Source organism: Otolemur garnettii, unplaced genomic scaffold, assembly GCF_000181295.1.
Source record: "Otolemur garnettii isolate 467f Iridium unplaced genomic scaffold, OtoGar3 scaffold00001, whole genome shotgun sequence".
Taxonomy (NCBI): domain Eukaryota; kingdom Metazoa; phylum Chordata; class Mammalia; order Primates; family Galagidae; genus Otolemur; species Otolemur garnettii.
The window spans coordinates 32,547,357-32,571,623 of record NW_003852396.1 but is presented as its reverse complement, the minus strand read 5'-3'; the positions used below and the strand labels follow the sequence as shown (position 1 = coordinate 32,571,623).

At 36.7% G+C, this 24,267-nt stretch overlaps 3 protein-coding genes across 3 annotated transcripts; all 3 read left to right on the top strand.

The window, feature by feature from the left end:
- Window positions 1–4,016: 4,016 nt before the first annotated feature.
- Window positions 4,017–4,985, top strand: LOC100947069 (olfactory receptor 51G2-like). The gene has a single exon (XM_003781422.1). It carries the CDS (start codon window positions 4,017–4,019, stop codon window positions 4,983–4,985), a length of 969 nt encoding a protein of 322 aa, XP_003781470.1.
- Window positions 4,986–12,739: 7,754 nt separating this feature from the next.
- On the top strand, window positions 12,740–13,687 carry LOC100959888 (olfactory receptor 51G2-like). The gene has a single exon (XM_003780970.1). The coding sequence runs from the start codon at window positions 12,740–12,742 to the stop codon at window positions 13,685–13,687; it is 948 nt and encodes a 315-aa protein (XP_003781018.1).
- A 9,242-nt stretch (window positions 13,688–22,929) lies between these two features.
- Window positions 22,930–23,889, top strand: LOC100946760 (olfactory receptor 51G2-like). The gene has a single exon (XM_003781421.1). The coding sequence runs from the start codon at window positions 22,930–22,932 to the stop codon at window positions 23,887–23,889; it is 960 nt and encodes a 319-aa protein (XP_003781469.1).
- Window positions 23,890–24,267: the final 378 nt, after the last annotated feature.

The window sequence follows — 24,267 nt, the reverse complement described above, 5'->3', positions numbered from 1 at the left end:
TTTAAAACTTGTTTTTCCCTTGTTCTTGCTTTGCTTTTGATTTATGGGTTGTTTTTTTTGTTTTGTGCTGTGTGTGGCTCTATTGTGAATTTGGTTTTTTTTTGATTGTTGTTGTTCCTAGAATACTTTGTTTTTGTTTTTTTTTTGTTGTTTTTTGCGTAGTATGATAGTTTCTTTTTGTGATTTCTGTCAGGTCTTGTTGACAGGGGCTCTTTCTGGTTTTGTTTTTTTGGGGGGTGTCTGTATTATGGGTATTGTACCTTAAATTTGGTTTGTTGCTTTTGTTATTTTGAATCTGGTGTCGAAATCTTTCTTTTTGTTATTTTCTGTGTTGTTTTGGTTTGCTCTTCTTGGTTAGCAATTAATGTTTTTTATTTGTGTAGTTTGCGCTCTGTTTTGAGCTTTTGTTTTTGAAGAGTATTTGGTTTAATTCTTGTGTGCTTGTATTCTGGTTAGTTATTGCTTTTGTTATTTTTCTTTTTCTGTCTCTGTGTGGAGTTGTGTTTTTTTTGTTGTGCTGGTCTTGTGGTATTTGTTTCTCTCTGTGTCTTCATTCTTTCTTTATTTTTTTCTCTCGCTTTGTATTTTTGGTGAATGGTTCTGTTGCGCCTGGTGTGTTCTTGTTGACGTAGGGGTGTAGGGTGCCGTTTATTCGTACGGTCTGTCTTGCTTTGCGATTCAATCTCCTGCCTTGGCCTTGTACGTCTCTGCTACCAAGTATGGATTTTTTAGTTTTTTGGACCTCTTGTGGTGTTCAGGTGTTTATACTCAAGTCGACTTCAGCCACTTTCCATTGTGTGGGCCATAAATTTGGCAGGCTTGGGTTTGCTCTCATTTGATAGAAGGTGAGTTTTGCGTGCGCCTTTTGTATCCCTGGGGTGGCTTTGTTTGTTTTTCTAGGTGCTGTTGGCAATAGATGTTCTTGGTTTATGTCATTTTTGCTTTTGGGGCTTTCTCTTGTTTTTTTTTTCTCCTTCTTTTGTTTTGTTTTGTTTTTTTTTCTTTTCAATATTCATGGCTTATTTTTTTTGCTTTTGTCATTTCTGTGAGTGTCTTCTGTGTTTGTGCATAGTGTGGTTTTGTTTATTTGATTGTTATTTTTAGTGGGGGATGAATTGTGTAGGTAGGATTCTTATTTTGCTTCTAGTTGATTGTCTAGTTATCTGGGTGAGGGTTGGAGGTTCCGTGTTTTTTTTTGCTTTTTTTCTCTCAGCCTTTTGCTTGATCAGAGGTTTTGTTTTTGTGATCTCTTGCTGGTTTGGTTCATGACATTGTTTGCTAGTTCTAGGGTTCCTTTGTTTCCATGCTTTGTTTTGCCCTTTGTGTGTTTTTCGAGTTCCACCTCAGACAGTCGGTTAGCTTTTATTGGCTTCTGTTTGTGGTGGTTTTGATGTGATTTGTATTTGCAAATTTTTTCCAATTGTTTTGGTTTGTGATTGTATTTGATTTTTGGAGTATATTCATCATGTTTTTTTGGTTTTCTGTTTTTAGTGGGTTGTGAGTGTGTATCTGTGAGGTGAAAGTATGTGATTTTTGATGTCTTTATGCTTTGGCTTCCTGGTTTTCTTTTTTCTTTTGTTTGGTATTACTAGATTTTTGTCAAATTGGTGTTTTTTTTGTTTTGTTCTTTTTGTTTTTGTGTTTTTTATTTAGATGTTTGTTCGATTTTTCTTCTTACCTTTGTCTTTGTTTATTTTGTTAGGTTTAATGTTTGTTCTATGCTTGACTGCTATTTTGGTTTCAGGATTTTGTCTAATATTATTTATCTTCTATTTGTTTTCGTATCGCGCTCTTGACCGGTTTTGGATGAGTTTCGTTAGTTTCCCGTTGTTTTGTTTTTTTCTATTTTATGGTTTGCTGTGACCTGTTTCCTACAATATTTCTTGGGTGCTTCCAGATTTTTTTTTATCTTTTTTTTTTATGATTTTTGAGTTAATCTTTGTGCTTGGTGAGTGTGTGTTATGTGCCATAGTATTCTTGTATGTCGATTTTTTTTGGTTGCTTGCCCTCAGGCGTTTCAGAGTTGCTTGTACCTTCGCATGACGCCATCTCTGAAAGTAGTCCCAGAGGGTTCCTTTGCTCTCTTGTGGCTGTTAGTTAGTGGTTGTTATGAGCTATTATGCCTTGGTCCTCTGTTTTTTATGCTTTGGTATTGTTTTGTCTTTGTTCTGTTACTGCTTAGATCTTGTTTCTGTACTGTTTTGTGGTGTCTGGTTAGTATTTAATCATCTTTTAGTTGCTTTTGAATGTTGACTTTTGTTTTATGATTTCTCTTTGCATATTATTTTTTTTTTTTTTGTATTTTGTTTATGCTGGGTGTATGTTTGTGTTGTTTTTTGCGTTGTTATGTCCTGTTTTTTTTGTTGATTTGTTTTGTGGTAAATTTCCAGTTGTTCCTTTTTGCATTTTGTCTCGGACGATTTTGTCATTGTATTCTTTGTTACTTTTGTTGTTGCTCTATAACAGTAGCTTTTTCTGTCGCTTTCGGCGTGTTTTTAGGGCGCGTCAACATCCTTGTTTTGTGTGGCATTTCTGTGTTTCTTGGTGTTTCTTTTCTGTTTCTGTTCTATTTTCTTTTTTTTTTCTTCTTCTTCTTTTTTCTTTGTTTTTTTATTGCTAGTGTCATACATGGTTGTTTTTGTTCCTTATTTTTTTTGCTTGTTCTAAATTATTTTGTTTGATACTGTGATGCTTCCAGTACACTATAGGTTTTTTATGTTTCTTCTTTTTTTTTGATTTTTCTTAGTTTGTTTTCTTTTAAATTTTGTGGTTTTTAGTTTCGTTTTTTCTATTTCATACTTTATTTCAGTTTGATGTTTTGCTAGCCAGATTCGGCACGTTTTGCGGGTTTTGATCCATCGTGGGGCCGGTCATGTGTCTTTTCTTCCTGCTTTGGACAATGCTTTTTGTTGCGTCAGGTTTTTGCTTTTTGTGGGGTTGTTGCTTGGGTATCACTTTGGCTCCTGGGTTTGTTTTTGTTGTGATCTGTGCTGCTGTTGTCTTCTTCCGTTTTGGACACAGTGTGTTTCTGTCTTTGTATAGGTTTTTTTTTTTTCCCTTTGCTTTAGCTTCTTTGTTTTTTGATTTTGTTCTTTGGTATATTTTTTGTTTTCTGTTGTTTTCTCATTTATATATTTTGATTTCGCTTTAGATTTTATTTATCGTCCTGCTTTGTTTCCTTGCAATGTTTTGTTAGGTTGTTATTTTTTTATAGTGGTGTATCCGTATTGTCTGTTTCTTTGTTATGTTGTCAAATTTTATTGTATATTTAAATGATTTATTTATTTGATTAACTTTGCTGTGTTTAATTCATGCATTTAATCATTTGTTTCTTTTTTTTGTTATTATTTATATTTTCTGTGCTTTTGTACTTTTTCTGTCACCTTCCTTTTTATTTTTGTTTTTCTGTATAATGCATGGCTTCTTAATCTGTGCTCATTGATTGCGTTTAGAGTTTGTTTTTCTGTTTGGTATTGTTATTTTTCTTGCTTTTGGTAATTTCTTTGTCTTTCTTTGTTGTCTATGCTTTTTTTGTTTTTTATGAATTTGTTTATATTCTGTATTTAGTTTTTTCTATTTTTTTTCGGTTTATTTTTTGTTTTCTTGCGGTTTTTGGGTGGTGTTGGGTTTTAACCTGCGTGCTCTGGCTTATTGGTCCTTTTCTTTAACTCTTTGTGCCTTGGGTTCTTGTCTTTTGGTTTTTTATTTGATTATTTTTTATTATTTTTTTAATGTGTTGGTTTTTTTATATATTACTTGTTTTTTTTTTTTTCTATTTTTTTGTTGGAGGTTTTCTCATTTTTTTGGCTCTTTGATCGGTATGTTGGTCTTGTTTTCTGGTTTTCATTGTCACGTTCTTTGTGCTTTGAAGTGGCTCTGGTTTTCATCTTAGTCAGATCTGCTGAATTTTTTGTTAGAGTATGTATGCTTAGTTTTTTAATTCCTCAAGTCCCATTTTTCCATTTGTTTCTCAGATTATGTTTTTCATTCTAGGAGAGGTATGCCGTCTTGGCATCATGCTTCCTGTGAATAGCACCAACTCCTTCTCCACCTTCCAGGTGACAGGCATTCCTGGGCTGGAGGCTGTGCACATCTGGATCTCCATACCCTTCTGTGCCATGTTCTTCATTACCTTGGTGGGTAACATGACCATCCTGACAGTTATCTGGAGGGAGCAGACCCTCCATGTGCCCATGTACCTCTTCCTGGCCATGCTAGCTGCCTCTGACCTGGGGCTGTCTCTCTTCACCTTCCCCACAATGCTGAGGGTCTTCTGGCTGGATGCAAGAGAGTTGACCTCTTCTGCTTGCTTTATACAAATGTTCTTTATACACACCTTTCAGGATTTTGAGTCAGCCATCATATTGGCAATGGCCTTTGACCGCTATGTGGCCATTTCTCGTCCATTGCACTATTCTTCCATCCTCACTAATAGTGTGATTGCCAGAATAAGTATAGCCATTGTCTTACGAACCTTAACTGTACAAGTGCCCCTCCCAGTTCTCTTGAGGAGACTGTGCTTCTGTCGCTCCAATGTACTTTCTCACTCCTACTGCCTGCATCCTGACATCTTAAAGCTCTCCTGTTCCAACACTAGGGTTAATAGCATCTTTGGGCTGTTTGTGGTGCTCTCCACTATGGGACTTGATTTTCTCCTCATTATTCTTTCTTATGCGCTGATTCTGAAAACAGTACTGAGCATTGCTTCCCATGGTGGCCGTCTCAAGGCCCTCAATACCTGCATCTCCCACATCAGCGCTGTGATCGTCTTCTTCACACCCATGATCTGCTTGTCGATGCTGCACCGCTTTGGCCCAAGGCTTCCTTCCCAAGTCTATGTGACCATAGCCAACATGCATTTCCTCATTCCTCCTGTGATGAACCCCATTGTGTATGTGGTGAAAACCAAGCAGATCCGAGAGAAAATTCTGAAACTCTTCAACAAAAAAAGACCACAAGAATCCCAAATAACATTTATAACATAAATATTGGCAAATGGAGGTAACACTAACAGACCAACTTTTCCATCTGAAAGGGTGTTCCAGATATGGAGGCAGCAGGTCTGAGTATGTTATATATTTTTTCAAAATGCTATAGTTTTCTCTTTCAGCTATAACTATTGTTTAAATTTTTTGTATATATTTTCTTTTTATGATAACTTTTCAGCTGAGATGACCAATGACCTTTTCATCTCAGTATTTGCTATATGAAACAGCTTGTGCTGTGTTCTGCTTTCTAAATGACAAAGCCTTAAGTAAACTTTATATCACATTCAGTCACCATTTCAGTTCAATAACTGCCTATTTGTTATCTGAATACTTAACTGAATTATATGTATACTGTGGGGAGCGTTCTGTGCTGGCAGGGCCCCCAAAGCCTGGGTAATGCTCAGGGAGTGACCCGCAACCACTTCTCCTCCCCTAGAAACATTATTTAAACCTACCAGAAGTCACATAGTCCGTGCATACTTTCCTTGTTGTCAGTAAGCACACTTTTTTTTTTTTTAATTACAGTTTTTGGCCGGGCCTGGGTTTGAACCTGCCACCTCCAGCATATGGGGTGGCGCTCTACTCCTTTGAGCCGTAGATGCTGCCCAAGCACAGTTTTTCCTCTTTATGCTTATTCTCCACCCCATGTGTTAAGATTTATGCCGTCTTGTTAAGATATTGTATAAATAAAGCTGTTTCCACAGCTCAGGGGCTGGCTGCAGTCATCAGATGCATCAGCCCTTCCGATGCTAGCCTAGCTTTCGGGTCCTATCTTTCTTTGTATCCCTCTCCCTGTTTTTCTGCCTTTGTATTTCTCAATTTCCCATCGTTTTCACCCAGATCAACTCTCCCCACTCTTCCTGGGTCATGAGAGGTACTTCTCTCAGGCCAGGACTCGACAGTACACAAGACAATATCTTTGTTATTTTTTCACAGTTCCTGCCAAATAGGTTGTAACTTCCTATAGAACAACATAGATTGGGATAGTAGGGACGAGTAGGAAGTAAGGCCTTTCCCACTTCAATTGGTTGCTCATAATATTGCTTATAAAAGGTAAATTTTAAAAATGGTGAGTTGTTGGTATGACTGACTAGGACGTGTCAGTCATACCAACAAGGGCGGCACCTGTGGCTCAGTAGGTAGTGTCCCAGCCCCATATATCAAGGGTGGTGGGTTTGAACCCAGACCGGGCCAAACTGCAACAAAAAATATCTGGGCCTTGTGGAAGGCGCCTGTAGCGCCAGGGAGGGTTGAGGCAAGAGAATCTCCTAAGCCCAAGAGTTGGTGGTTGCTGTGAGCTATGATGTCATGGCACCCTACGGAGGGTGATAAAGTGAGACTCTGTCTCTTAAAAAAAAAAAATGGAGTTGTTGTTGGTATGACTGATATCAGGATGTAAGAACATGAAAGCCATTTTTAGAATTAGTGTTCTCTTACCCATGGCAGACAGTAATAGTGGCAAACTTTACCTTTTCTTAGAAAAAGCCCTTCCATTTTGTAATTGTAGATATAAAATTGCTGGGTACCATATGAATAAACAAAGATCGTGTAATAATTTAAACCATAACTGTCTCACTTTTTGCCACACATACTTCTTTAAATAAAAACCTCAACATTCATGTTTCCTTATTTTTTAATATCTTTTGAATCTGCACGTTGAAATTAATTTAAATATCTCTGCATTTCCTACTCTTCTGCCTATACTTCTGAGTTCTAATTAAGAATAACACTTGACTGGCATTCTGGGAGGCTGAGGCAGCTTGATTGCCTGAGCTCAGGAGTTCAAGACTAACTTGAGCAAGAGCGATACACTGTCTAAAAAAAAAAAGAAAGCTCAGCATGGTGGTAGCTACTTGGAAGGCTCAGGAAAAAGGATCACTTGAGCCCAAGAGTTTGAGGTTGCTGTGAGGTATGATACCACAGCACATTACCAAGGGTGACAAAATGAGACTCTATCAGCTAAAATTTGATTTCATTTTATTTTATTTTGCAGTTTTTGGCAGGGGCTGGGTTTGAACCCGCCACCTCCAGCATATGGGGCCAGCACCCTACTCCTTTGAGCCACAGGCGCTGCCTTCAACTAACTTTTTTTAAAAAAATTCAGAATATTGCAAGTGTACATACATGTTTTGTTATATATTTTGTTTTGCACAATAGCACACTTCAAAGTTATAAAAGTGCCCTTCACCCACAATGTTATACCCATTCAGTTTAATTACTGAAACCTTCCTTTACTTCCTCTTGCTTGATTCCTGCTGAACTTTGTTTCCTTATGTGTACATAACTGTTGGTCAACTAGTTCCAATTTAGTATTGAATATATGTGGTATTTTTTCCCATTCTTGTTTTCCATTGTTTCCCCTGAAGTTACGCATGAGCAACACATTGCTCTAATGCACAGTGGCCGCTAGTCATAACCTAGTCATAGCTGCAACATATCAAACACTGGCAAGTAAATCATTTACGTTTCACACTATACTCTCCCTTTAATTTTACATGCATACAGTTATTTACTTCTATTTCTACCATCAAATTATTCCTTCTGATCTCAAAGAAAAAATCATCATCTCCTTTATTCAAACTATCTTCACGTTTAGTTAACTCCTCTGGATGTATGTGATTCTTCAATCCTAGCTGCAGCTCATTCTCTCTTTCTCTTTTGTTTACCTACCATCATTTCTCATTTGTTTACCTACCCATTCTTAGAAAATACGCCAATCACATAAAAATACAAGACACAATAAAACAAACATCCGTATACTTTTCAACGTGGGTTTGTTAAATTATAAGTTTTTGCCACCCAGAAGTTTTTAAGTAAAAGAGTTTGCAGTAAAAGCAATTATTTATTTATATGCTACTGAACCATAGACCTTAAACTAAAGCCCTGAATGTAACCAAACAGATGTGAATTTACTATTTATCTTTCCCTTCCTTGTTTCATTATATTTTATGCATATGCATATATGTGTATATAATAAGCCTATATTCAGTTACCTGAGATCAGAATTATTTTTAGGCCACAGTAGAGTCCAGCCATGTTTCACACATGCTGAATTCTAACTCTTTTCTAGTGGGGGCATGGCATACTTCTGAAAGTCACAGGACATGCCTACAATTAAAAATTAGTACAACACTGTTTATCTTTATAGCTGTATTGATGACCCTTACCAAACTGGAAAACTAAGTGTCCAGAATATTTAGATAGTTTCTGGGTAATGATGCTATCATCTGTGCTCAAAACAGGCCCCTCGAGAATAACCCAGGACAGTAGCCTATGTAAATGAACATGAAATTTGCTGTGTGCACCTGTTCCCTGGTATGAGGTCTACACATGCTGGGCACATTACAGAGGTCTCTTTAAGAACTCTGGAGTTCAAAACGTAAGCAGACTTTGTGGATAGGGACATCTCTTATGTGTGTCTGAGGTTCACATCTGGTATAACCATTGTAGAACCAGAGGAAATTCTTACAAGATGTCCTTGCTAGATTTTGCCTACATACGACTTTTTAATAATCATCCCACATAATGTCTTTTTGATTATTAGATTTAGGCCTTAGCTATAACTTTACAATGAATTGTGTGACTCCTTCAACAGAATAACTGTACTAGCGCAGTTTTGTTTCACCAGAGATGCCTTCGTGCTTCATTCCTAACTTGGTCCCTAACTCAATTTCACAGGCCATTTCTGTCCAGCTCCACACTTTTTGCAGACAGAATGTGTATCTTCTGTTACCCTCTTCTCAGCTTCAAAACAAGCTCTAGTTCCATTGCATCATTTTTTAATCTCTTCCACACATTAAAAATCATTATTTAGAAAAATAGGAAGAACTGACATTGAAACCGTTGGAGAGAGAGGGAAGAAGAGCACTAGTGAAAAAGTAAGCTGCATGCTATGGAAACTGTCTGCTGTTGTCTTGAAGACCAAACAGTGAAAAATGAATGTATGTTGGAGAACATCTACTAATATCATTATTCATAGGAACAGTGAAGTAGATGTTCCACGTCAACCCCCAACATATTTACAATTTAAGAAAAAATAACCACTGGATTTGGACAGAAAGAATCCTTTGGGGTTACAAAGGATTAAATGTCCTGGAGTTCTGAAAGCGATATAAGATGTTTCTTGAACCAGGTCAGTTAGGCTTCTATTTCAGAGTAGTGAAGACAGTCTTAGTCTAGGAATAGAAGGAAGGAAGCCTGACAGAAAACTGGTTGCATGTTCCAAGATTATACCATACCACGTATGAGTATTACTCTGGAGAGTTAGCAAAACCCCACAATAATTAGCAATAGTCAGCTCTGGTAGCCTATTCCATGGGGATTAGGTGTGGGTTTCCAAGAAGAGAAAGAACCAAGGATTTATAAACCTGCTCACTTGGCATTGCGCTCAAGGCAAGGAGCCTCTTGAGGCCCCAAGCTGTACCACCATCCACAGAACACTCTGTCCTGAATTTGGTGAGTGATGAAAAACTCTTAGGCTGGGTTAGACCAAGTCCTGTCATATATGTACCAGGACTAGGAGCTAAGGCAGGTCATCGGTTACCCCAAACATGGTTTCAAACTTTGTATAAGGATCTCAGAGGTAGAAAATACACTTGTTGAAGGTATGCAGCACCTTTAATCCTCTTTACGTGCCATATTCTACAATGTTCAGAAGCAAGCCCTGACTATTTTTTCTTCACTCACCAATCACTTAATCCTTGCCTTTGGAGTTTAAGATAAACTTCAAGTCAAACTGCATTTATGTGTAATGCATATTAGATAACTGATAAAAAATGATATAAGAAAGAAAATAAAGGAGGGAGGGAAGGAAAGAAGGGAGAAAAGGAGAGAAAAAAAAAGAAAATTGGAAATAACATTTTCTGTTTTTATAAAACATAGCAATAGAAATGACACCAAATAGCTACCACCGAGATTTCCAATATAAAGATGCCTAATGGAGATTTTGTCTTGCAAGGACTAGTTTTAAGTGATTGATGATATTTATCTTAGTCTATAAGTTTCACTTATAATAATAATGGCTCTACCTTTATCCTCTGAAGAACTTATAAAACTTAGTTTACATAGCACTTCTCAAGTCAACATAAGAAAATCCAGAAAGCCATTTTTGTGGCTTTTCTACCATTATCAACTGTGTAGATAAAAAGCCACCTAAAATATGGGCAATATAGCAATTTAAGTCTCAGAAAGCTCAGTATATTTCCTTTTTGAAGATGGGTCCCACTGTGTTTCCCAGGAATGGCTCAAATTTGGGGTTGAAGAAATCCTCGCACCTCAGCTTCCTGAGCAGCTGGGACTACAGGTATTTTGCTGAACACTTTTTGGAAAAAACAAACATACAAACAAATGAACATAGTCTTAGAATTAATAAGAGTTACACAATCTTCTTCAAATACTAGGCATTTTTTAACATGCCATTCATTCAGAGTTCAATATGAGACGGAAAAAAACTATGGAGGGATCATTATCAAGGGATAAGCATCCTTCTGGCCTTTGTCTAAAGGGTTTCTTATCTTCTATTCCTTGCTAACTTCAGGCATTTTAGCATTTCTGTATGACCAAGTTTGGGCGCAATGTGTATCTTTTCTCTGCAGGCAGATCAATCTCAAAGTTGTATTGTTACTTTTTAACATTAAACGACTAGACATTAAATATACAAAAATCTTTATAGGACTATAATATTAAGGAAAATATTCATGCGGCTCATATAACCAGACAAAAATTCAGACTGGAATAATCTAACACAGCGGAAATCTACATACTTAATTATTAAATGAGGACTGATAATACTTTATAATGTGCACAAATGACTTTGCAGAAAGGTAGATTTTCTAAATTACTTAAATGTGACAATTAAATGAACTGCTTTCTGCAACATGTAATTTGTAATCTCACTTTTTTTTTTTTTTAGGGATGATACAGTGTCAATTTAGCAGGTGGACAAATTACCTGAAAAAAATCAGCATTTTAAGAGTTTGTTGGCAAAGCTTAAATTAAGAAAATAGCAATTTCACTACTCTCTTTGTGACTGAAAACATCTTGTCAATGGTTCACGTGGGAGGAATAATTCCCTCATTTCTTCACATGAGAAACTGGGAAGCAAGGATAGGCAAACACAAGCTTCTGACCTCTGTTTAATTGTATCCACTGACTTCATAAACATTCAGGCCTACGTCTAGGTGCCCTAGGAATACTTTTTTCTCTTCATAACAAATTTACAGAAATAGTACAGGTAAATTCCTATTATTCTGATAATTATATACTTATCAGAATTTAGTTGTATACACACAAAATTTTCACAATTCACAAAAACTCAGCTTTTCTTTCCATTACTGTTCTTTCCTCAAATCTTATAGACCTGCCACTCCTTCTTATCTCTTTTATGGGTAGCTTTTATGAATCTTCTTTTGCCACTTTTCAAATAATTACTGCTAACATTTGTTTACTGCTTAATTGACATACTCATTTAAATTTTCACGCCTTTGCTCAACCTTCGCGTGATTTTTACCTTGAGCTTTCCTTAGATCAACATGTAACATGTGGAATGGGATTCATAGATGTCATTTAGGACTGTATGGGGCAGCATTAGAATTAGTTGGTGGAAAAGGATTAGAAAATAATGAAGATTGTTCTCTTGGTCACAGATGCTACATAATGGGTTTGCCAGGAAAATGCTGAGCTTGCCGTTTTATTAAAAAAATTCTAATGTATTGACAAGGGAAATAATCCAATAATGTGGAATTTAGATATGTTCCCCAAATTTCATTTGAACTCTACATACTCAAATTTCATACTTTCTTCCTTTCCTTAATGAGGGTCATCGATGAAATCCAGGATCATTCTTTACAAAGGTAATTTATGCAGAGCAGGATGTAGATTAACAGTTGAGTTCTCTTATCTGTCTATTCATAAGTATTCTCTTGAACTAGTTTACGTATATTCTCTGTGTTTTATCAGTGCAACATTAGATCTTTCAAGGCAGAAGCTATCTATGTCTGTGATTGCATTAATAACATCAAGTACATAGCCAGGTGCTCAGTACATGTGTGATGCCATTTGCAATATATTAATATTTTGATTCCAAATACAAATTATTTCCCAATATTTACCTCCTTCCTCTCACGTATGTCTACCAGCCATCCAAACACTTTTAGAAAGTATCATGTAGCAAATGCTAGAAAGAAATCAAATAAATATATACATCAAGCCCAAACTTTTCCTGGTGGCTTCTTGTCACAATTTTTACTTCTGATATCCTAGGGTCCCTTTCAGAACAACAACAACAAAAAATCTGAAAATAGCATGAATTTATAATTGACATTAATTACTTACACTTTACATTCTAACTCCCAATAATTCATTAAAATCAATTTTCCTTGTGGGAAGTTTTTAGAAACCTGATTCTATTCCGGAACTAAAAATAATCTAGCTCATGTATATATAGATGTTATTTTCCTAACTTAGAAGGTATGTGCCTTTTGCAGTTTTCAAACTTTGAAATGTCTTCAAGATGAGGAAGAAATTTCCTTATTTGAAAGACCCAAATATGTTATCAAAAATTAAAGGATACCACTAAGAAAGACAGAAATGTTTCATAGCAAAAACCTCTGAAGGAAAGAGATTCAGTGCTGAGAGAGAGGAAGGGCAATATTGCTGTACAGATAAGAGTAGTGTGATAAAAAACAGGCTGTGAAAAAAAATGTCTTTGTGATTGCTTTACAGTTTTTCAAAGGTAGTTCCTCCCCAGAGTTATGGAAATTACTAGCAACGTCAATGCCAGCAACTTCTTGTTCATACTGATGGATCTCCCAGGACTGGAGACTGCTCATTGCTGGACAGCTATTCCTATCTGCTCCATCTATGTTCTTTCTGTGATAGGCAATGTCACCATAATGTACATTGTCAAGTCTGCATCCAGTCTCCACACTCCCATGTACCTCTTCCTGTCCATGCTCTCCATGGCTGACCTAGGCCTCTCAGCTTCTACACTGCCTTCAATGGTAGCTGTCTTTCTCTTGGGCCAGAGAAAGATTGGAGCTGACACCTGCTTCGTGCAACTCTTCTTCATCCATACTTTCTCAGTCATTGAATCAGCTGTTCTGCTCTCCATGGCCTTTGACCGCTACGTGGCTATCCGAGAACCCCTTCGCTATGCCACCATTCTCACACCAAGGCGCCTTGGGGCCATTGGGCTAGCCGTTGTGACCCGCAGCACTGCCCTGCATTTACCCCTGCCTGTGCTCCTTGGAAGGCTGCAATTCCAGCCTGTGAATGCTCTGTCTCATTCGTATTGTGTTCATCCTGATATTCTGAGGCTGGCCAGGTCCAGCACTCTTGTGAACAGTAGCTTTGGGCTCTTTGTCATGCTCTCCACCCTGGGAATGGATGCTGTGCTCATCCTCATCTCCTATGTGCTGATCTTGAAGACAGTGTTGAGCATTGCTTCCAATACTGGGCGGCTCAAAGCTTTCAACACTTGCATTTCCCACATATGTGCAGTATTGCTTTTCTATACCCCGCTGGTTAGCCTGTCCATGATCCATCGTTTTGGTAAAAAAAAGCTACCAGCTCAGGTATATATGCTTCTCTCCTACCTCCACTTCCTTATGCCTCCAATGCTCAATCCAATTGTCTACAGCGTGAAAACCAAAGAGATTCGGGTACGAATTCTAAAGATGCTATGCCCCCAAAAGCTCTGAGTTACAGGAATAAGATATTGGTGTGTTACCTCAATCCTAGAGAAAGACTTGTGAATTGAGGACATCTCAAAGAGGGGACAGAGTCTAACTTCTATTTGATCTATTAACTATTATTCAATTAATTGTTCAAAGACACTGCGTGAAGTACAATGTGGTATTTCCCCAGTCATCAATGGGAAAAAAAAATTTCTTAGTCTGTAAAAGTCAATCTCAATCTTAAAATATCCACGTTATTATAAGGATAACTTTACAGATTCTTAAAAGAATATCTATTTACATGCCAAAGCAAGTAGATTATAAGAAGATTCAATAATAGCTTAGATCTGGACCAACCCAAAACCTAGAATCTTACAAAGTTAAGTTCAAGAAGGCATCACTTAGTTGTACATTCAAAACATGTGACATTATATCTGATCAAAATATGTTTTCTCTGGTTTGCATAATACATTTATTAAACATATGTAGATGTGGATTATACTGGAAATTATAAAACAAACATAAATACTTCAGAATTATACATGACTTTAAAAATAAAGATCCTAATTACTATAATATAGTTCCTCACAACATAAACATTATGCAGGGTGATATTTCCTTAAGCTCCATTACATATGAAAAGTTGGTATAGTCTCCCAATATTTCTAGCTCTCCAAGTGAAGCTAGCTCACCTAGCTTCCTAATATATACATTAGAAATTCTGTGCCTTCAAAAACTATCAAGATTCTGTAACTTTTTAATAAAAGACTTCATGTACAACTCAATTTCTCTCCTCTTTTAGAGAAGAGTTCTAAGGCATGTGGACATCATAAAAGACTATTTTAAGACAATTAGCTAACTCTTATGAACCAGAAAGAGAGAAACTGATTTTCTTAATATGTCATGGTTTCTTGCTTTCTAGACTAAATTTGTCATCTAACTTCTTTGATGAAATTTCTTCATTAATAATCTAAAAAATAATAGATCACACACATTTTTTAATGTGTTAAACTTTGAGTAAAACTGTGCTGTAAAGTTATTTTTAATGTTATGATAAAGAGAAAAAATATATATTTCCAATATTTATTTTGCATCTAAATAGTCATTAATTGAAAACATGTGTTCAATTACACTATGCCACTTCCTATTTAAAATATAAAGAAAACAAAACAGAATATTGTTTTCTCCATGTGAGAGGTTTAAATCATTAGCATACCACCCCAAACACACCATGTAAGATTCTCCAGTGTGTCACAGGTACTTCTGTAGCAGATGAAAGAATACATGAGAGGGTGGGTTTATTTGCTAGGTTGTATTTTGAAATAAGTTTCAAGTAGAGCTTAGCCAGTTGAAATATTTAAGCAAGGAAAATACAACCATCCTTGAGAGGACATCATTTCTCAATAGATCTTGCCTTCGTTTTCACATACCAAACCACTGACAACCGTCTAACTCCACCCCCTCCTAAACACAAATGTAAACTTGTATCAATGCACTGAAGAAGAGACCTTTTATTACCCTCTTACCATACTCTGCTATGTCAGGAAATCCTCCTTCGTGATCTCATAATATCTTATGCATTTCTATTTACTAGCATTTTACTTAAATTTTTACATGTATTAAGATATAATTGACATATAATACATAATTTGCATGTAGATATATCCTTGGAATCATTATCACAATCAAGGTGATAAACTGATCCATCACCCCTATAATTTTCCTGTTGATCTTTTGTCTCCTTCACTAACACCTTTCCCCATCCAACCTGTCACATATACTGACATGATTTTGTTAATACAGACTGGTTTGTACCTTTCTAGAACTTAAAATAAATGTATCTATGAAGTTGTATGTCCTTTAGTGGGTATGGCATTGCTATTTTTACTCCTCAGGACCATATTGAGATCCATCTATGTGGTACATATAATACTTCTTTGTATTTTTGAATAATGTTTCACTTCATCAATATGCCATGATTTGCATATAAGTACTTTATTAAATTAAAAAAATATATATTTACAGGCTGGTCTCACATCTGTAATTCTGGCACTCTAGAAGGCTGGGGAAGGTGGATTGATTGAGTTAATGAGTTTGAGACCAGCTTGCACAAGAATGAGACCCCATTTTGCTAAAATTAGAAGGAAAAAAGCTGAGAGTGGTGGTGCATGCCTGTTATCCCAGCAAATCAGGAGGCTGAGGCAAGGGATTACTTGAGCCCAAGAGTTTGAGGTTGCTGTGAGCTATTATGATGTCACAGTACTTTAGCCAGGATGATAGAATGAGACTGTCATACATAAATAAATAAATAAATATATTTATTATCTCTTTTGCCACTTGTAATACTTAGAGTTCTTTAGCATTTTCCCAAATTTATACCTCACATCATTTCTTTTCAGCCTTAGAAGCTTTGTTGTTTTTTATTATTATAAATAAATAATTGAAAATTATTTATTATAATTTCTATTATTTATCTATAATTTGATACAATTAATCTATCTAATTATAGATAAATAATAGAAATTTATTTCTCACAGCTCTGCAATCTGAGAAGTCCAAGCAAACTACACCAACAAATTTGGTGTCTTGTGAGGACCTGTCCCACTTTGTTTAACATTTATTTTAAGTGCAGTTTTGCTTATCTGAACAAATCATTATTTCTCCTTCAATTGGGAAGAAAAATTATACTAAATTAGAACTGTGAATTGCACAGACTTATTTTTCTTATACCAGTTTAAAAATATTGCCCATTATTTGTAATTTTTTCCTCTGTCAGTCAGAAATAGGAATCCCACTTTTTACAGTTTATTTTCTCAGTTCATCTTTGTTTCAAAATTGTTGATCTATACCTCCCTTGGAAATAAATTTACCAGCTCAAGTACAATGTAGAGTTCTTTTCATCTGTAAACCTACAGTACAAATGTACTTAAATCAGTCTCATATGTCAAGATGGCCCTTAATATTGAATGTAATTATAGCCTTTCACCACATAGTGCTACCCCCCTACCACCTAGAGGGGGGTCAAGATATTCAAAGAAATCTCTCCACTCCATCTCATTTAAACCCCCAGGTATCTCAGTACTGTAGAAGATCCAGAACCTCTACTCAACTTATAGCCCAGTTCTTTACCTTGTTGTTGTTCTTTGGTAATTTTTTTTTTTTTTTAATTCTTACCCTGTGAATTTTCAGCTTAGTATCTGGAAAACAAAAGCAAAAACAAAAGTAAAAACAAACACATACAAAATAAAACCACCAGTTGATACCTAAGTAGCAGGTTTCTAGGAATTCTTCCTTCTGGATACTTGTCTTCTTATCTAGTAGTTCCCGCAAATTTTGATCTATCTTACCCTATCTGCCTGTCCAGGAAAGAGATTTTAATTTGCATTCAACTATCTTTGTGTTTAAAGGGTTGTCAGAGAGAAACCCTGAATAAACAAGGAGTTGACCTACTGCTTACTGTATTATAGGGCATTGCAGTTCTGTACTCTCTGTTTCCCAATGCTTCTGCTTCACATGCACGTATCTTCTCTAGATTTGTGGTTGTTTATGTGTTAGGATATGTTCAAGGTCTATTATTTCTTTATGACACACATCACTGTTGTGGAAAGATTTCTAGTCCTCTCTATTCTTTTGCTTTCATGGTCAGGGAGTTGGCAAATGATTGTGCATATAACTAAAACTGAGTTTCTGGCTTTGTTTTGTTCTTATATTGTGAAACAGATGATTTTAAAAACATTATTTTAGGGGTATGAATTGTCTGCCTTTGTATTAAATTCTATGGTTAATTTTGTGATTTCTAATCAATTGAAGAGATCTGTCTTCAAAATTGGAAAGTGCTTCATTTTATTGAATATTTATCATTTATGTGGTAACAATAAAAGGTTTCTTTTCCTGAATTTATTTAAAAGTAATAATAATAAAAATGACTCATGTAATGCATAATGTGTTCTTCTTAAAGAAGTATAAAAAACATTTGCATATACTATTATATTTCATGTTCACCATATTGTTATAGTAAATAATCATATTGAAATAATATCTAATTATCTGAGTATTTACAAGCATTGTTCTAACATTTTTAGTGGGTAATCCTCATAACAACTCTATGCATTGGTTTCTTTCATTATTTTCATTTCACAGATTGGGAAACTGAATCATTCAGAGGCTAAATAATCTACCACAATACTCAAGAGCCCTTATGATAGAGTTGAGGTCCAAATCCACACAGTTTAACCGTACGGCCATTTTTATTAACCAAATATCCATTATCTCCCAAAGATTACATTGTACGACCATGTTTTCCATGGGGAAATAAAGAGACTGAAAGAGCTTATTCAGCTTATATAAGTGGTAGAGACCACTTCTAACTCAGGGCTTTGTCATCTTAGAACTTGAACTCTTATCAAGCCAATTAATTTTAACCAAATGATAAGAGGAAATCAGTAACTGAATAAACTCTGACTTGTATGGGGCCAAAATATTCTTAATCACAATGGAGTCTCTTTAACACACTGTAAAACTTGTTTTTGAAGTTACATGGTTAAAGGCAATGGCTCCAAAGCCCATGGTGCATGTTGTGTTCACCAGGGAATACAGTCCTGGCATGTACTTGGACTTGTCTGATTGGTTGATTTACTGTAAAATCACTCTTCATTGTAGCTTCCTTAGCAGTGGACTCCTGATGATGTCCTCAGCTCCTGTCTCCTTGTGGGTGAGTCAAGAACGTGGGGTTTAGAGAAGAATGGTGAAAAGTCACCTCCAGAAGTTCTTGTTAGTGGTCAATTTAAAATAGCCTTTATATATTTTGAGTTGACACTAGAAAAGGATAGTAGATAGAAGATTACTAGGAAGAAAGAAGCTCTCCATCTTTAAGTACCACCTGGGAACTATCTGTAGAGTTTCCCGAAGAATTCTTAAAATGTGCTGTCATAATAAAGTTAATTAAACGGTAGATTAGGAGCTTGACTAGTAACTAACCAACAATGTCTCCCCTTGTTGTAAACACCGCTTGATATTTTTGTGCCTGAATCTCCAAGAAGACTGATTCTGTGCCTCCTAAGGTAGAAAAACTAAAGTGAGGGAAAGTCTGAGGGGTGGAATGGCATGAGGAGTTGCTGATTTGTGAAGACCATTTGATTTCTTTTTCTTCTCACAAGACGGAAGATAAAAGAAAGATGATATAAATTGATAAACCCTGGGCAATCATGATAAATTGAAATTCTTTCTAAATCTTTGAAGAATCCTCTTTGAAAAAGTTCCTTTCATTTTGCATGGTGAGTATACTTATCATGATAATTTTGCATGGTAAATACATTTCAGAAAAAATAATGAAGGACAGACAAATGTTAACAATTATTATTGGCTTTGTAAGCACTTTAAGAAATGAAATTAAGAAAGCTCCCATCCACTTTCTTGTCATTAAATAAATCTGTAAGATCTATATGCTGTGAATATTAGTATATTTCACCAATTTCTCTTTTTTGATGGTAGGAAAACTGAAGTCATCATGGTATAAGTGAGTATGGATACAGTGTGAAAGGAATGATTTGTCAACATGAAACTTATGCTCTTATCATATTCTTTTCACTATCATGACAGAATATCAGCTCTTAATACTGCTGTTCTTAATTCTACCATGATTATAGAAGAAACCACACGTTCATGTTGGAAATTCCAACGTGGCATTGCACTTTGCTCCATGATGCCATAGACTCACAAATGAAAGGAAATCTACTGACCATCCTCTCCCCCACAAAAATAAAAATAGTTCCCTAGAGCAAGAAGCTCATAGTGTATTTTTGACTTCTTTGTAGAAATCGGTAATGCTTAAGTCCAAGTTAGATCTCAATTTTGTCCAAGCCTTTTTTCCCCCAGTGTTTTTGTGAGGAAGCCTGGACTAGAAACAAATGTCTTGACTTGTTAACTATAGTCCTTTGCCTGTTATTACTGAATTCTTTCACTGAATAAATATATTTTAAAAAATTAAAACAAGAAAAATAAACACATACACTCACAAAACCATTCCTTTCCTAGGCAATGATCTGAGTTTGATATATACAAAAATAATGTGCTCCACATATATGAGCACCTCGGTTTTTTTAATATGTCCTTTTTAAAAAAATGTTAAACGAGGCTCAGCTTCTGTAGTGCAGTGGTTACAGTGTCAGCAACATGCACCCAGGCTGTAGGGTTCAAACCCAGCCTGGGCCAGCTAGGCAACAATGACAACTGCAACAACAACAACAACAAAAATAGCTGGACGTTGTGGCAGGTGCCGGTAGTCCCAGCTACTTGGGAGGCTGAGGCAATAGAATCACTTAAGCCCAAGAGTTAGAGGTTGCTGTGAGCTGTGACACCATAGCACTCTACCGAGGGGGATATTGTAAAACTCTGTCTGAAAAAAAAAAAAAGTGAAATCAAGTCAGAAATTCTGAATTGCATTAACAACATTAACTGTGCTTGTTTCTCTGCATCTGTGATCAATGGCTGAAGTGAAAAACTTTTCAGTTTATTAAAAAAAAAAATGTATGCGCTTTCTTCTGATTTAAAGAGACCATGCAGGATGAATGTAAAATGGAGAATTCATAGACAGAGTGTTCAAAGAAGTAATTTGAATGTACAGTTTTTCCCAATTCTCCAAATCATTTTTTTCAACTCATTGCACATTTACTCTGTCATCAACTGACTAGGAGGTTCTAAATCTGTGACAGATGCAGAAAGGGTGAAACAACTTGCTCAACTTTCTACAGCAAGAGAGTTCGGCTGCCATACAGATCACCTTACTAACCTTGTGATACTTTTCACAATAAATTGTCAGGAGAAACATAGTGATCTTGTTTTTTTATCATAGTGGTCATATACTCTTTGATGCTTTTTTTATTTGTGTTAAAATCCTTTATGGAATCCTAGTCAAAGAACCTGGGTTTGTGCCTGAGCATGCTTACTGAAATCATCTCTGAGCTCAGCACTGAGGAGTGAAGTGTCTAAGGATTTCCCTTTTATCTTAATTTGCAGGGCTTTCAACACATTGCAGTAAGCTGTGTATAGAGAAATACTATACCTAACAGTGTATAGTAGCGGTTTTCAGACTTGGATGTACATCAGAATTGTCTTAAGAGATTATTAAGCTTCAGTCTGAGAAATCATGATTCAGAAGGGTTTGGATGGTACCTACTAATTTGCATTACTTGTCCCCATGTACTATTGAGGTCACTAGCCCAGATGCTATACTTTCCTGGCCACTAGATATATATTCAGCATAAAAAGAAATTGGTCCTGCCATGGCAGGTAAAAGGGAGTTTACATGAGTGAGCTGGCTCTGGCTCTCCGTGTTTTCTTACCTCTCTCATTTCTACCACAACTCCAGCCATATCAGACATTTGTCTCGCTCCTAGTTAACTTGTGTGCTAATAATTTGATGTTTTTCCTGAATCATCTCTACGCATGCCCTAACACATGCACACACAGATCTCCAGCTGTCTTGCTCCTTCTTGCTATTTTGCTCTTACCTAAAATGTTCCCTCCTCAGGGAGCTATTCCATAACATCTCGTACTAATGCCCCTTCTTCTTTCAACATTGATTTGTTTTCTTCACATATGTGAAATAATACTGGCTCTGATGAGTCTTTTATTACCGAAACCCTATTCTTAGTATCTCTCATAGCACCGATTCTTGTATCTTGAATAGCAGTTCAGAAAATTTAATTATTGAATAAAAATGCAAAAGTATAATTTGGAGGTAGTAAGGTAGATTACAAAAAGGAAGTCAGAAGTAATCATAAAGAAACTGGGAAAAAAAAATTCGAGGGAATTTTTAGTTTGATTTGATTTAAAGGTAAGTTTATGAGTATCTACAGTCTGTTTGTTAATAGCTGGTGTTTGTCTTCAGCTACAGGGTACAGTATTCAGAGTTCAGAGCATAATATCAGCCAGAACTATTTCCAGTCTTGCAGCCTCCTTTTATGATCTAAAATACTCTGACAATGTTTAGAATTGAATTCTTGATGAGTAAGTTTCTTAGGAAAAACTGATCCTCCAACTTCTGAGAGTTGAGATGCTCTAAACTAGTATATGTGAAAATGCTTGGTAAAATACTGTGAGAGAAATACAAGTGTACTAAATTATACTTGTACATTTTTACCTAAAGAAACAAATGACAGAATTCATCATGTAAACTCATTTTTTCAAAGGTAGGTTTGCCTATGCATAGGACAAAAGAAAGGGAAGGTGATAAAATGAAGAAAAGCTGATGTCATCACAGAAAAAAAACTGAATGTATGGTTAAATAAGAGCCCTCAAAACTAAGTTTTCTTTTTTGGTTGTTGTGTAATGGTTTGCATGCCTGGAGAACTACAGAAATATCTCCCATTCATGTATGATTTGGAAGGAAATAGAAAAACCAGCATTGTGTTCTCAAATATGAAACTTGCAATGAGTTAAATAAAGAAAGGTAGCTGAGATAGCTGGTGGTGAAACAGTGAGCAAAACTCAAGAGAAGGGGACAACACAGGAAAAACAGAAGGTCTACTCCAAGATAATTGTACACATCTAAAAATTGGTGTATATAGATCTAAAGTCTTATTATTTGGCAACTAAAATTTATTTTCTCATTTCTATATTCTTAGTCATGAGGGAGAATTATTTGTTTCACTAATGAGAATGAATCATGTTTAGGTTGGCCTTTTAAATTGCATGTGCTATCAGATGGTATTTGTGTGCTTACACAGATAGAATAACACATTAAGAGATATTTTTTTGTTTGTTTTTCATTGTTTTAATCATGAAAAAAAACCATGTTTCTGGAGAATTCGCATACTCCACAAATTGAAGAAGTATCTAATGAAGGTGATGTGAAGAAGAAAGTGACAGGAAGGGAGGACACCTGGATTCTGAAAGAAAACTATATTAGAAACTAGAATTTACTTCCTAATACATTTAATGAAGAGTTAGGATCAACACTGCTATTGTCCCTTTATGGAGTCATGAGTCCAACTGATGTGGGGGCACATTTTGTTGTGTGACTTGAAAACCAGGATTACTATGCATAAAATATTTCTTTTAATAATTAAAAACTTTTTATAAGAATTCTTATGCATAGTATATTAATTAAGAAAAGGTTTTGGATAAATTATAGGGCCAGGGCTATCAGAGAAACATTTTGGAAAATCCTTGTGAGGTTATGGTACAAGAAGTTCTGACCCAGCCACCCGTCTGACTGCAGGGCCTGTGACAGCACTTCTTCCTGGCGCTCTGCCCCTGGGGTCATCATGTCAGACTCCAACCACACCAGCACCTCCTTCTTCTTGACCGGCCTCCCTGGGCTCGAGGCTGTGCAAGCCTGGCTCTCCATCCCTCTGTGTGCCATGTATGTGGCTTCTCTGGCAGGAAACAGCCTCATCCTGTGGGTGGTGAGGACAGAGCCCTCCCTGCACCAGCCCATGTACTACTTCCTGTCCATGCTGGCGGTGACAGATCTGGGCCTGTCTGTCTCCACACTGCCCACCATGCTTCCGCTCTACATGCTGGGTTTCAGGAGGGTGGCAGTGGACGTGTGCCTGGCCCAGCTGTTCTTCATCCACACCTTCTCCATCATGGAGTCCTCTGTGCTGTTGACCATGGCCTTTGACCGTTTTGTGGCCATTAGCAACCCTCTGCGCTATGGCACCATCCTCACCAGTCCCCGCATCACCAGCTTGGCCCTGGCCATCGTGGTGCGCAGCGTCAGTCTGCACGTCCCTGCCCCCATCATGCTGAAGAAGCTGCCTTACTGCCGCAACCACCAGCTCTCGCACTCTTACTGCCTTCACCCCGATGTCATGAAGCTGGCCTGTGCTGACACCCGCGTCAACAGTGCCTATGGTCTCTTCGTGGTTCTCTCCACGTTGGGTGTGGACTCGGTGCTCATTGTTCTGTCCTATGGGCTGATCCTCCAAACTGTGCTGTCCATCGCCTCCAAGGCCGAGCGCCTCAAAGCCCTCAACACCTGTGTCTCCCACATCTGTGTAGTGCTGCTCTTCTACTCATCTATGATCGGCCTGTCCATGATCCACAGATTTGGGAAGCGGGCTTCACTGCGTGGACGTGTGCTGCTCTCCTATCTTCACTTTCTTACACCTCCAGTGCTCAACCCAGTTGTTTACACCATCAAGACCAAACAGATCAGACTGAGGATGCTACGCCTCTTCCGGTCAGGTGAGGCCGGCATCAGACCTACCCAGGGTCACTAAATCTTTGGTGAAAAGACAAAAATCAATAGAGTCTTCAGTCTATTGTATTCTTTTGATTCTATATCAATGCTTGGTGTTTAGTGAGCTATGGACACAGTGAGTTCCATACTGAGGAGTAGAATGTAAGAAAGAGATACCATCTTTCTTCATGTTACTTCCACATGTTGTCACATTATAGGAGGAAATGATCCACATTCTCCTCCACCTAGGTTTTCATGAAACAACCTATAGTTAAACATTTGTCATTCAACACACTATTATATTATCTAAATATAAAAATATATCCCAAGGTATAGCCTCTGTTTTGGAGAAAAGAGACATGTTTTTCTTAACAGCTTAAAAGAAAAAAAAAAGTATCCCCAATAGATTTGGAATTTA